Source organism: Nematolebias whitei, chromosome 19 (assembly GCF_014905685.2).
Source record: "Nematolebias whitei isolate Nwh7 chromosome 19, NemWhi1, whole genome shotgun sequence".
Taxonomy (NCBI): Eukaryota; Metazoa; Chordata; class Actinopteri; order Cyprinodontiformes; family Rivulidae; genus Nematolebias; species Nematolebias whitei.
The window spans coordinates 13,415,283-13,429,569 of NC_056516.1; the positions used below are offsets into that span (position 1 = coordinate 13,415,283).

The 14,287-nt window shown below is 39.1% G+C and overlaps 1 protein-coding gene across 1 annotated transcript; it reads left to right on the forward strand.

The window, feature by feature from the left end:
• Positions 1–3,423: 3,423 nt before the first annotated feature.
• On the forward strand, positions 3,424–12,841 carry LOC119425572 (sodium-dependent neutral amino acid transporter B(0)AT1). Its single transcript, XM_037693098.1, has 12 exons — positions 3,424–3,867; positions 4,073–4,213; positions 4,695–4,832; positions 4,939–5,120; positions 5,205–5,315; positions 7,872–7,984; positions 8,072–8,200; positions 8,288–8,444; positions 8,532–8,736; positions 8,837–8,996; positions 12,098–12,260; positions 12,395–12,841. Exons 1-12 carry the CDS (start codon positions 3,669–3,671, stop codon positions 12,602–12,604), a joined length of 1,908 nt encoding a protein of 635 aa, XP_037549026.1. The 5' UTR covers positions 3,424–3,668; the 3' UTR covers positions 12,605–12,841.
• The last annotated feature ends 1,446 nt before the right edge of the window (positions 12,842–14,287 follow it).

The window sequence follows — 14,287 nt, forward strand, 5'->3', positions numbered from 1 at the left end:
ATTTGTTTAACTGGGTTCTCTTTATCTACTTTTAGGACGTGTGTGAAAATCTGATGATGTTTAGGTCGTATTTAGTCAGAAAGATGTAAGGAAGATAAATGTTTACATTTGTGGCTTTTGCTTCAATATTTGTAGAATTTATTTCATCACTGTTTGACAGCCATGTGTGCCTTGTGAACATAACTGTTTAATAAAATTATAAACTTTTGGGGAGCTTGACACAATAAAGAGCTGTAGTTAAGAGTGCCAATTAATGCATAAGAATAGAAACACCCTTATTCAATTCTTTCAATTATTTATTGTTTCTGTCACAATTTTTAGTTTGTACTCATCTGGAATACAGTAGTGTAGTCTGACTTTTTGTAGTGGTACATTGTACAATACAGGCAATATCTGAAGAAAAATAAATAAATAAATACTACAATGTTCAAAATTGGATTTTAGGGAAACTCACTTGTTAAAGTCTATAGCTCAGACCTGTTTCCCACTAAAAGTGTAGTTCAAAACTTAAACAAAATACAGAAAGTTGGACTTTTTATAACTGAATTGGCATTTTGATAAAATAATTTTTTACACAATCAATTTGTTTATAAATGGTTCAACAAAATTTTACTTCAAGTGCAATGATGTCTTAACTTTCTAATGATTTTGCAAATAAACTCTTTTTACGGCCACAAACTTTACACTTTTTTTTAACTTACACATCAAAAATTAGGTCGTTTTGGCCACTTTCACCCAGAGTGTCTTACACTGCTGTAGGGCATGCAATTTTGGGGCAATTTTATCAGATCAAAACTTAAGTAAAATAAATAAATGAACAAAAGCTAATACAGAATTCAGTGTTTAAACTCCACAAAATATAAGGTAAACAAGAAGGTGTTTGAACCTGGTGTCAAAAAATAAAGCTCCTACTCTTACATTAGATTATTAAAAAAGCAAGTCCAAAAATATATACTGGCTGTACAGAAGAAACTTGATACACATTGGAACTTTGGGTAGTAGCTGCAATGGGACTTTTCTAATATCTCAATGTTCTTATCTATTCCCTAACTTGGTACATTAACACATACTGTACATGTCAATGTTAATAATAAACACTTTAAGAACTCATGCATTATATATCTGTAGCTTGAATATATTTCATTCACCAATTTGCAGCTGCTTTGTCCTGTTCAGGGCACCATCACATGGATACAGGGCAGAACGTTGGCTCAGTGGTTTGCACTGTTGCCTCACAGCAAGAAAGTCCTGGGTTCAATTCCTGATTTGGATCTGGGGTCTTTCTCTGTGGAGTTTGTATGTTCTCCTTGTGTTTGCATAGGATTTTCCCGGGTACTCCAGTTTCCCCCCACAGTCCTAAAACAGGCCCAGGCCTCCCATGCAAAAGAGATCTGTGATCTCAATATTTGCCTGGTTAAGTAAAGGTTAATAAAATAAATAAATACAGGAGATAAATAACTATGCACACGTTCACAACAAAGTTCATTTGAGAATTTCCATTGGACCTAACGTGCATGTGTTTTGGACTGTGTGAGGACTATGCATACAGCTAAGTCCGAGGATGAACTTTTGTTCTGGGAGATGAATGTCAAGTCAAGTCAAGTCAAGTCAAGTCATATTTATTTATAGAGCACAATTTAAAACATAGACTGTTATCAAAGTGCTTAACACTAATGGTAACACTAAGAAATAAAAAGCAGTAAGAATATACCTTAAAAAATTAAAACAACAGCATTAAAATGAAGACATGGAACAAGATATACTAAATCAACTCACACAGTATGAAACGCCAGAGAGAACAGATATGTTTTTAGCAGGGATTTGAACACAGGAAGGGAGGTGGCATGCCTAATGTTGGGGGGTAGGTTGTTCCACAGTTTGGGACCAATGACTGAAAACGCCCGATCTCCTCGGAGCTTCAGTCGTGTTTTTGGAACAACCAAAAGCAGCTGATCGGATGATCTCAGAGCCCGAGAGGGAACATATGGTTCCAGTAGCTCAGAGAGGTAGATGGGTGCGAGGCCATTTAGGCACTTATAGGTCAGGAGGAGAATTTTGAAATCAATCCTAGTTCTCACAGGAAGCCAGTGTAAGGAGGACAGAACTGGTGTGATGTGCTCATACCTCGGTGTACCGGTTAAGAGCCGAGCTGCAGCATTCTGGACAAGCTGTAGCCGTGAGATAGAGGCCTGGCTGACCCCAGCATACAGTGAATTACAATAGTCCAGGTAAAAACCACCACACCAGCTTGAATAGATTTCAGTACGTCTTCAGGATCCAAATATTTTGGACAGACAGCATGTTCTTGTGTAAACAATATATTATATATCCATCCATCCATCCATCCATCCAGTATCTTTACCCACTTCTTACGTTTTAGGTCACGGGGGTCACTGGTGTCCATGTCCAGCAGTCACTGTGCGAGAGGTGAGGTGCACCCTGGATACGTCTCCAGTCCATCACAAGGACACAGAGAGACACACGAGACAAACAACCATTCACTGTCTCTCTCACACCTAGAGACAATTTAGAGTTACCAATCAGTCTAACATGCATGTTTTTGGACTGTGGGAGGAAACTGGAGTACCCGGAGTGAACACATGCGGCACGGAGAGAACATGCAAACTCCACCCAGAAAGGCCCGCGGCCAGGATTTGAACTGGCGACCTGCTCGCTGGGAGGCAACAGCTCTACCAACTGCGCCACCGTGCTGCCACAGTAAATATATTATATAGGGTTTCTATGGTTCTGGGACATAAAAAACTGAGCAGCCCAAATATCTAGTTGTCAAAATCTAAACATCCTGGCTACAAATGTAACAGGTACAACTAAAATATTTTACACCTGTGGTAGCTAAATTAATATTTAGTTTTATGGAAACTTTGATAGATTTACTGTGTATCACACCTCTCTGCAAATGCAATTATAGGCCTGTGTTTGGTTAATTATTGCAATTGAAGGAGAAACTGATAAGATACGAACACATCCCATTGACGGTAATCCTGGAAAATAAAATGATACCGTGCTTCTCCATTCCATTTATTGTTTTGCTAGCTGCCAAACAAAGTCAGATAAATAGTGCATTTTCAACAATTTGATGCTTTACATTTGCACTAATATCTTACAAAAAAAGATTTAATGTAGTATAACATAATTTTATAAGCATGATTTTCAAAATATTATGTTCCCAAATGAAAGACGACTTGTTTAATTTTGGGTCAGATTTCCTGGTTTAAGGAATCCACAGTTCAGTACTTTTAAGTTCAATCTTTGGAAACTGTTAAACAGCACACTCATCACAGTGAAACTATAGGTGACAGCATCTTTCTGTGATGGGTTAACCATTATAAATGAGGTTGCACCTTTTCCTGGGGAAACTTGCTGACGGTACATAATGCAACACAGACAGTAATAAGCTACTGATAACTGCAGTAAGGTGGGCAGATGTCACAGTAAAAACTTCAGTGAGTCTTTCCCCGGCACAGAAGGGGTAGAGGATAAGGAGGAAGAGGAGGGAGAGACACAGGGAGTTGGCAACTCTTTACACACAAGAGGTTATTTCAGAAAACATATAGCCGCCTGAAGTTTTGCAAAAGTAGCAAAATAATTACAGTGCTCTGAAAGGGAGACTACGCTTTGCAACTCTGAGTCAAGTGTAACGAGCCATCATGAAACTGAAGATACCAAACCCTGGACTGGATGACAGAATCCTCACTCATGAAGAACTGGAAAGGATGGAGACGGAGGAGGCTGGAGACAGACCCAAATGGGACAACAAAGCCCAGTATCTGCTCACCTGTGTGGGCTTCTGTGTGGGACTTGGAAACGTCTGGAGGTTCCCATACTTGTGTCAGAGCCATGGAGGAGGTATGCAAAGATAACTGTACCAGATCTGAGCTTAACATGTTAGTACTACATTTACAGTGGAAGTGAAAGCATTTCTTTTCTTTTTTTATTTTCTTAAGATTGAAATTGTCATCAGTGTACACTGTGAAGAAACTCTAATTTTATCCAGTACACAGAGCGTCAGTGTAGTTGCAAGTTCAATGTAAGCTAAATGTTTCATTTCCAGGAGCGTTTATGATTCCGTTTCTTATCCTGCTGGTTCTGGAGGGAATCCCTCTGCTGCACTTAGAGTTCGCCATTGGCCAGCGGCTGAGGAAGGGCAGTTCGGGCGTTTGGAGGTCAATCAACCCATACCTGACAGGAGTCGGTGTGTATTCAATGAACCATTGTTCTCTTTTTCTGCAGACTAGTTCCCTTTTGGCTCTGTCTTAATGAACAATAATAGTTTAGGTCCATAGGTTAGTTGACCTATTGTTTCATAGGAAACTGTAATTTGGTGAAAACATTTATGATTTATAAGAATAAAGAACTCCACCTTGTAGCACAACCTCAGCCACTTTTACATCAAAATGATTCTAATTCTTGTCAATCTGAGCTGCCTACGTTTTGCTTCATTATAAACCTTTTATACGTAGTTGTAAGACATGGAATTTATTCCATTTTTAAGCACCATTACCTGAACAGTGTTGGCGCTGTTTTGACATGAAGCAGATAAGCTTCACATTTAAACCTTTACCCTTAGAATGCCTCATTTAGCACATTACGCTAAAGTACTGAGCAGGGTAAACATTGTACCTGTTGACGTTGCCATTATGTGTTTTACTCCATTTGTTTCTGCACTGTTACAGGCATTGCATCCTTATTTGTGTCCTTTTTGGTGGGTTTGTACTACAACACCATTATGGCCTGGATCATGTGGTATCTATTCAACTCCTTCCAAGATCCTCTGCCCTGGAGCCAGTGTCCTCTCAATGCTAACAAAACTGGTATGAAGCCCTTGTTTTTAAAAAAAGGGGCAGAGGGCTCCAAAGGTATATCGTTTGACATGGTATTTATGGTTTACCTAAACCAGAGTTTCATCCATCTTCTTAGGATTGGTGGAGGAATGTGCACGTAGCTCCACTGTTGATTACTTCTGGTACAGAGAAACTCTGAACATTTCAGAGGCCATCGATGACTCCGGAGGTCTTCAGTGGTGGATTGTTCTGTCACTCATAGCTGCATGGACTTTGCTTTATGTCTGCTGCATCCGGGGCATTGAGACAAGTGGCAAGGTATGAAAAACACATCACGTCTGAGAACTTTTACACTCACGATACGTAAGTTTGTTCAAACGTATGCAATCATTCTTTTCTAAGGCTGTGTACATCACCTCCACTCTGCCATATGTTGTCCTCACCATCTTCCTCATCAGAGGACTAACACTCAAAGGCTCTACAGAAGGAATCAAGTTCCTCTTCACACCAAATGTAAGCAGTATAATTTGTGTTATGCATTCTTTTAGAAAGAGTTAGCCTATTTGGAAAATATGTTCACGAACTTTCTTGCTATAATGTTTTTGTTGCTTAAACTAGACTTCACTTGCATGTTATGATGTAGCTACATCAGAAGTACAGTCTAGATGTGCTAATGTTAGCCTTTTGTGGGAACACAAGCTGTTTTCTCACAATGATGCAGTAAGTTTTCTAGCGATTTCAAAAAGATGATGACTGATGATGACAAATTCCTGCAGCCTTAGGTACGATTCTTGCCATGCTTTAAGGGTAGTATCTCACTGGGCTGCAACTGTTAGAGTAGTTGGTGACTCAGATTAGTATAAAAGTTGCAAGAAAAGAGACAAAGTTGTTTTTGCTGTTTCCCCGAAGTTTGAGCAACCAAGAGGTCATGCGTCTTTTGAGAGACTGAGTTTTTTCCCCTATGCAAAGCCATATTGTAGGCTATGAACACTATTTTGTTGTCCATCACTATCTACATTGTATCCACATTAGACCTCTTTGTACCCAGTTTGGCAGCTGTCCTCATGTTTATAGTTTATTCTGCTGAATTCCTCTTTAGAAATACTCTTGCCAATTACCATGGACTAACTAATTGCCAAACGTTGCAGCCCATTGGGATACTAGCTTTAGTTTATCAAGGCTGGAGATAAGATAAGGTTTTGTTTAATTTAAATGAGTTATCTATGACATAGCTAACACCTCAATTTTTAGTCTTAATCTAAGGAAAGTTAACTATTTAACTAAATAGGCTTCCACAGGAAATTTGGATATGATTTTTATTTGCCCCAAAATGATAACGCTGAGCTGGAAAAAACATCACACCCGAGTTCTGGTTTTAGTTGCAGGTCAGGGAGCCCACAAGATTTATTTATCACAATTGCTCAAAGGCTGGGTAACTATGACTATGTAACATTGAAACCAGATTAGGCTGTTTTGAATTATGTGTTATGGGTGGTAGCCCAATATGTGCACAAAAGATTAGAGTTACAGACTAATAAACATTTTAATAATGGGCTAACGTAGCAGCTATCACCATGGATATGAAGAATTTTTCAGAGGTTCAGATTTGGAAAACACTATTTGGAAAGCAACCCAGTAAAATTTTCAGTTTAGGAGTTTAAACATTCTAATTGCAAATTTCCAACAGCTTGCACCTTAGTGGTAACTTAAGCGCCAAGAAATGACTAAAGTTTTAGGGCTTATTGCAGATATTTGAAAGATTGATGCAAAATATCTAAATGAAGACCAAAATGAGCTTCATTGGAAATGACCAAGCAGACATTATGTTAATTGTTTTGAAAATACAAATTCATTCAGCCTTTATTTATACAGGTTAGTCTCATTGAGCCTCGAGAACTCATTTAAAAGAGAGACCTGTTTCCAAATGTACCCTTATATCCCCATGAATTTAGAACACCTAAAAAAAAAAAGTCATATCACTGTCAGGAAGACCTGAGTGTGTGTTCAGAAATGCCAGGCCTTATCTTTACTGTTTTCCAAATCTGAACATAGAAAGTACTAAAGTTTGTGGAAGCATGAGATAAGTGCCACGTGAGAACAAAGATAAAAAATTTATTAAGGTGTCTGTTATCATCCTTTGTCTCAAAACTGATAAATCTGATAGTGAGGGTTAAAACACAGCGTGATAAATAAAGTTCGTATCCTTACATGAATAATAACTTGTACAACTGTGTATATAATGAACCATATTTGCCTACAAATAAATGCATCTAGTGCAATTTAGTAGTAATACTCAACACAAAAGGCTTCATATCTGTTTCAGTCTGCTGTATTTGTGTTTCCTGGAAAGTTGAATGTAAGATAAAGCACATTTACAATTCAGGTGTACTCGGGGCTTAATTTGTAAACCGATCGATGCCGGAACGCAAATAGCAGGTGGTCCGGTGGTGGTGGGTGGTGGGGTTGGTACAGGGGGGTCCTCCCCCAGAAAATTTTGAATGAAGTAGATGAGATTTCCTGCATTATGGTGTATTTTAACGGGTTGTTAAACATCTACATTTACCTATATTTGTAAACACTCTGCTTCTGTCAAGCATCCTACCTGCCACCTTACTTGACGGCTCTGAGCCCCACTCCTCCGTCTGTTTATGGCGGCTGCCTGTGTACGACTGCCTGGTTAGCTCGGCATTCACCCCCACCACTCTTTTAGGGGCGGAGATTTTTTTAAGGGTAGAGCTGGAAATGCTACTTTAAGAGGCAGCTCGTTTGCTCGTAAGTGGCCGTTGTGTTTAAAATTAGTGTTTATAATAATTATTTTCAAATCACATATCCAATATCAGTTTTCTTCATTCAAGGCAGTCATATTTGTTTAAAACTTTATTATTAGTAAGCCTGAGACAGTTACCGGAACGCACCCTGTCAAAATAAGAGAGTTCTCGGATCCTGTTCCGCACAAATTTGACTCAAATTAATTCCTGGGTGTACTCTACTGTTAAAAATTAAGCTTGACCATGACAGTGTTTACTGTCACAATATCAACTGTACTAAGAGTTTTTTTTTTTTTTCCAGATTGATGAATTAATGAATCCAACAACCTGGTTGGATGCAGGAGCTCAGGTTTTCTACTCCTTCTCCTTGGCATTTGGAGGCCTCATTTCCTTCTCCAGTTACAACTCTGTTCAGTAAGTCAATATCAAAGGTACACGCTCGTGGAGGGTCTCTGTGTTGTTGTCCATTTCACTAAGTATCTATTGAAACCCTTCTTACAGCAACAACTGTGAACAAGACGCTGTCATCATCTCCATCATCAATGGCTGCACCTCTGTGTACTCTGCAACAGTTATCTACTCAATTATTGGCTTCAGAGCCACACAAAACTTTGACGACTGCATGGGAGAGTGAGTTTTAATTCTCCAGTCAAAGCAAAATTTGATTCACTTTGTTGGACCAAATTAAAGCTAATGTGATTTTTTTTTTTCATACAGAAATATCTTGAAGTTGATGAACGTGTTTAACTATCCTGAAAACAGCATCACACAAAGCAACTACGACCAAGTCCTGACCCACCTGAACCAAACAAACACAGATATTATTCAGGGATTGAATTTAAGGACTTGTGACATGCAGTTCTTTTTGAGTCAGGTCAGTAGAATTCTTAATTTATTTTCTTTTATGTAAAAAGCCGGTTGTGGAGTCATCATGTGACGTGCATTGTGTGTTCTTCTTCAGGGCGTGGAGGGAACAGGGTTGGCCTTCATTGTATTCACAGAGGCCATCATCAAGATGCCAGTGTCTCCTATCTGGGCTGTCCTCTTCTTTATCATGCTCTTCTGTCTCGGCCTCTCAACTATGTTTGGGAACATAGAGGGAGTCGTAGTTCCTTTGCAAGATCTTGGACTGTTGCCCAAAACTTGGCCTAAAGAAGTTTTTACTGGTACTTTCTCTTTTGCTTTTGATTGATTAAGATTTTGTCCACATCAGACTTTGCGACCCAACAAACAGAGCAAAACCAATTGTTTGTTTTGTGTTTTCAGGTCTGACGTGCTTTATTTCTCTTGCTCTTGGGCTCATATTTGCTCTACGCTCTGGAAACTACTGGCTAGCTCTTTTTGACAACTTTGCAGGCTCTATTCCCCTTCTGGTCATTGGATTCTGTGAAATGATTGCAGTTATCTACATCTATGGTATTGATAGGTGAGTCACACAAAGGCTTGGAGATTCACTTTTAGAAATATTTTTTTGGTACAACTAATCATGTAGCCTTCGGTACTGTTAATCTCCAAGAACACATCAGTCTTTTATTAAGGCAGCAAAATGCAGCTGATACCATCTTCATTTGTGGGCAAAGTGATTTGATTGGGGTTCCTGTTTACACTATTTCAGATATTTTATTAAACAGATATTTTTCCTGCTTGTGCACCTGATGTATCACTAAGTGGGAAGAACATCCACTTTAACAACATCAAAATGCAAGAAAGGAAGAAGCTTATTTTAGCTAAAGTTTAACATATCCGCAAAAAAATGTATAACTCCATCCATCCATTATCTTCCGCTTTTTCTGAAGATGGGTCTCGGGGGCAGCAGCTTCAGCAGGGAGGTCCAGACATCTCTTTCCACAGCCACCTCTTCCAGCTCTTCTGGGAGGACTTCAAGGCGTTCCCAGGCCAACCGAGAGACATAGTCTCTCCAGTGTGTCCTGGGTCTTCCTCGGGGTCTCCTCCCAGTTGGATATGCCTGAAGCACCTCCTTAGGGAGGCACCTAGGAAGCATCCTTAAGGCTCTAGTATAGTCAGGCGTACGTGAGTTTGCGGAGGTCCACGCATATCGGATTAGACTCGAAGCGGATGCTCGCAGAGCATGTCCGTGAAAAGCTCAATTTTTATGACCACGTACCCGTACTCGGTGTCGCACAATAAACTGCCCGGCGATGGACTGTTTTGTTTGCGACACCAATGTATTTAATTCCTCTTCTTCATCCCTGATCTGGCCTTTTCTTTTCTTTTCTTTTGTTTTTTTTGCCAAGAGGCAAGCGATCTCTTCCTCCTCCTCCTTTGATGCCTTGTCTGAAATGGTGAGAAATTAAGGAATTTGTCATGAGAGAATTAAAATCAGGTCCATCGTGGCAGCGAGAGGGTCTGGAGATTTCCTGGTGGGCTGGTCTGATGTGTGGGCTGCAGGGCCAGCTATCCCTGTTTTTTTTTATTCTTTAGAACTTTTTATTAACAACATATAAACACAGAACAGCGCTGCGGCTGGACTGCCAGCTCTCTTTTGGTTTAATTTTGCGACCTGTCAATCAATGCAGTAGGCGTGTCAGCAAATGACCAAATGGCGACTTCAATTTGTCCCAAAGGTAAACGCCTCTTGTCTGTGGAACTGGTCTGAAGCCGCTCAGGGTGGACACTTGAGTATGAAGTCTCAACCCTCTGCGGACAGTGCGCGTCGAGTCTGCATGGAAAAAGGTCAGCGCGAGTATACTGGAGCCTTTATACTAGATGCCCGAACCACCTCAAATGGCTCCTCTTGATATGGAGAAGCAGCAGTTGTACTCCAAGTCTCTCCTGGATAACTGAACTTCTCACCCTATCTCTAAGGGAAAGTCCAGCTACCCTGCGTGTAGTAAAGTTATAACTCTTTTTTAAAAATTCTATGTGCAATAGTCCCTCAATATTTTGCTGTTCGACTTTCGCAGACTCACTCTTTCATGGGTTTTCAACATTAGATTGTATACGAAGCATGATTGACAAAAGACAGACCCAACCCTGCCCCCTCCTTTCTCTTTCTGAGGCTGTCACAGCAGAGCAGACAGACTGCCTCAGAAAGAGAAAGGAGGAGTGGAGGGTGGGGTCTGTTTTTTCCCATTGCTACTGCTCAGGAAGCAGGAATGAACAGATAAGATGAACAGAGAGTGGCTGAGTGCGGCTCCAGAAACCCTGCCCCCTCCTTTCTCTTTCTGAGGCTGCAGACAGCAGAGTAGACACACAACAGGCAGGCGCGCAACAGACAGCCTCAGAAAAAGAAAGGAGGGGGCAGGTGGCTGTCTCTCTTATACTTGAGTGAGCAGCACAAGCAGCATGGATTATTTAAAATAATCAAGCGCAACCTGAATCGAGCCTTTCTCTCTTTTGCTGTGCTCTTTTAGAGTATTTAGAGAGTGTGGGAAGGGTTTATAAAGCCTTAAAACATATTAAATACTAAAATAAATATAACGTTCCTACTTTGCGGATTTTCACCCATCGCAGGGGTGTCTGGAACATAATTCCTGAGGGACTACCGTACAGTTTTTTTTTTCTCAGTTATTAACCATTTCAGCACATAATCAAAGTTTAATGTTGACAAGATCAAGATAAAGCGATAGACAAAAAACCTCAGGTAAAATCCTGCTCCATTGTAGATTTTATTTCTAGAAAACAAAGTGATGAAGATTGTGGATAGAACAGGCTGCTATATTAATGCTTCTTAAAAAAAACTTTTGGTGTTTTTGTCTTACTCCTCCAAAATTCAGTTTAGCAAACCTAGCAGAAACTATTCCTTTTTGTAGACAGTGGTCCATCAAATGTTCTGAACATTTAGGATAAAAAGTGTAACTTTGTTTATTTTATGTACTTTGTAGAGTTAATCATTTGAAACCCTTGAATCCTGAGTTAAATAGTTAAAGTGCTGAAACCTAATTGTGTTTGCGCATACATGGTCAGCCATGATAGAAGTTTTTAACATAAAAATCACTGATTTTATACTATTAACCTTATAGGCCCTTAAATATATATCTAAATTACAAAGATAACTAATTTTACTTTTGCTTTTACTTATTTAATTTGGGAGTAAATGTGACTAAAGACTTTCCTGCTAGTCCTGGGTTCCAGAAATCCAGCGAGGCACACAGCAAATCATCAACACTTTAAACAAAGCAGGAAATCACCCCCTATCACAGCCTGACCTTGGAGACAAGATAACATGTTGGAGTCCTGAGAGAGATAAAGAAGTACAGAATGTGTCATGCGGTGCAGTGACGCAGAGTACGGGAATGTGTACAGAAGTTTGTTTAGTTGTTTCAGAATTCAAATCAAGTTTACAACAAACAATAAAATGTACCTATTAATTGTAAATGACATTGCAATTATGCAGCTAATCAAGCTGGAAAATTTCCAGAATATCCTATCGTGATGAAGTGTTCACGTCAGTTAGTTGAGAAAACATTTATTGCCACACATGTTCCTATTTGTGCTGTAAGTGGTGAAGCTACAAGGTCATTCCTTCCACTCAGCTCATTGCATCTTCTTATTGCTCTTGAACAGGTTTAACAAGGACATTGAGTTTATGATAGGCCACAAACCCAATATCTTCTGGCAGGCGACATGGAGAGTGATCAGCCCTCTCATCATGATCGTCATCTTGATTTTCTACTTTGTTACCCAAGTCACCAGGAAGGTAACCTATCTAGTCTGGGACCAGGAGTCGGTGAGTGTGCCGGAGACGTATTTACTTCAAACTCCTTTCTCTTATCAATAATGATGGCTACAAATAAGCTTGGGCGTCTTAACCATGCAGTGTGGATATAAATTATGAATGTGTTTTTTTAATACTTTTTATAGGAAAACTTTCCCACCCTGGATGAGCAGCCCTACCCCTCCTGGATCTATGTCATCATCTTCATCCTGGCTGGAGTTCCCAGTTTAACCATACCCCTATTCGCCCTCTTCAGATTCATAAAGAACTCATGTTGCAAGAAAAACAAGTACAGCGATGGTTCAGTGGACACTATCTCTGCCAAAATACAAATGAACGAAAAAATGAAGTTTTAAATAGGTTTGACTTATGATTATTTAATGTGACTGGACTTTTTATGATTAAAGCTTATTCAGCTTTTTCTTTAGCAGTGCAATGTTAAAAGAAAACTTTAGTAGCCACGGACTTTTACCTTTGAAAGGCAGAAGTCAGTATTAGGGTGTTTTCATTGAAAGTTTCTGAAGTACAGGACAATCATAAAACACCTTTGTCAATGTGACATTAACTCTTACCTGACATAGATCGCTCCGTTAATGGCCTGAGTTTGAACAAATTGAATTTTGACTCAACAACAACTGGCACGAGTGTGGCCAGGTCTAAAGTGGATCGTTGCTGTCGTAAAAACAACACCAATCTAAAATAATTCACAACGTTTGTGCAAACTGTTTCATAAACCTTTACATTGCCATCTGTTTTTCCCTACGTGGTTATTTACTCAGATAGTTTGGGTTATTTGCCAGCACAGATAGCGTCAGTAGCTGCTAGCTGTAGCACTTTCTGTTGCAGCTGAAACACTTCAGGCTGGGATATAAGAATAATTGACCCAGAATAACTGTGCAATAAAAGAACTGACAGCAGCGTAAAAGGCTTAAAAAAGCATTTGACAGCATTAAACAAAACAAAAATTATACTTTTATTTTTTAATGCCTGTAAATATTCAAAGAGTGCCTGCAAATGTGAACTATAGTGTTGAGAAAAGACGATCCAGTGGCATGTGAAGAGCAAACTTAAGAAAAACGCAGTGACCTCTGTGTTCTGAGCTGCATTTGCTGCTTTTGTTCATGGACTTTAGTGGTTTTGAATAGAGTTTCGAAGGATTAACGCTTATTGAAAAAATGACAGCATAAAACCAAGCTAACTGTATTTTTATTTACAGTACTTCTTTCAGACATGATGGTACCATAGTATTCTGTAAATACAAATACAGTCTTCTTTTACAGACATTCTTTACCAAGGTGAAGCAATTGGTGAGACCACATTTTTGGCAATAAATAAATAAAAAATAATAATAACAACATTTGTTATTATTATTTTCAAGTTAACTTTTTGACATATATAATAAATGTTGATTTTAATTTAGGAAAATCACATTAATTACTGCCAGGCAGTCAGGATGACTTGAATTACAATCAACAAATGAAACTGGGAAGTTTCTCTAAAGGTTTAGGCAGAAGAAAGAGTAGGAAGTTTTGTGTAAACATTGTATGTGTCCCTCACTTAATAATAATATGAATAATGACAAACTTTTTCAGTTTATTTGTTTGCTGCCGTGAGGGGAATATGTTGTGAAGGTTGTTAGTTTGAAGCTCATTTACTCTAAAAATGGTCTACAGCTAAATATTAAGATAAAAGTGAACTACCTTTATCTGTTGTTGTTTTTTGTATTTGTATATGTGACTCATTTCTTACAGAAAGTCACACAGTGACCAAAAGAAAGAAGAGTTATTTTATTAAAAACAAATATTTGGTGCTGCTGTCTTCTTTATTCATGACCTCCTTTGAGTAACTACACCACACTTTACTCGTTTGGTGCAATGACGCAAAAAATAAAAATTAATGAGGATACAATCAACCTTCCAAGCTCACAACTAACATCCTCTTTGCACCTTCAAAATGATGGAGGACTCACTGCTCATCCCACATTACATCAGTTAAGTTCAGAGGATAGTGGTGCACTCCGTTTGTACGCTAAAGTTTCA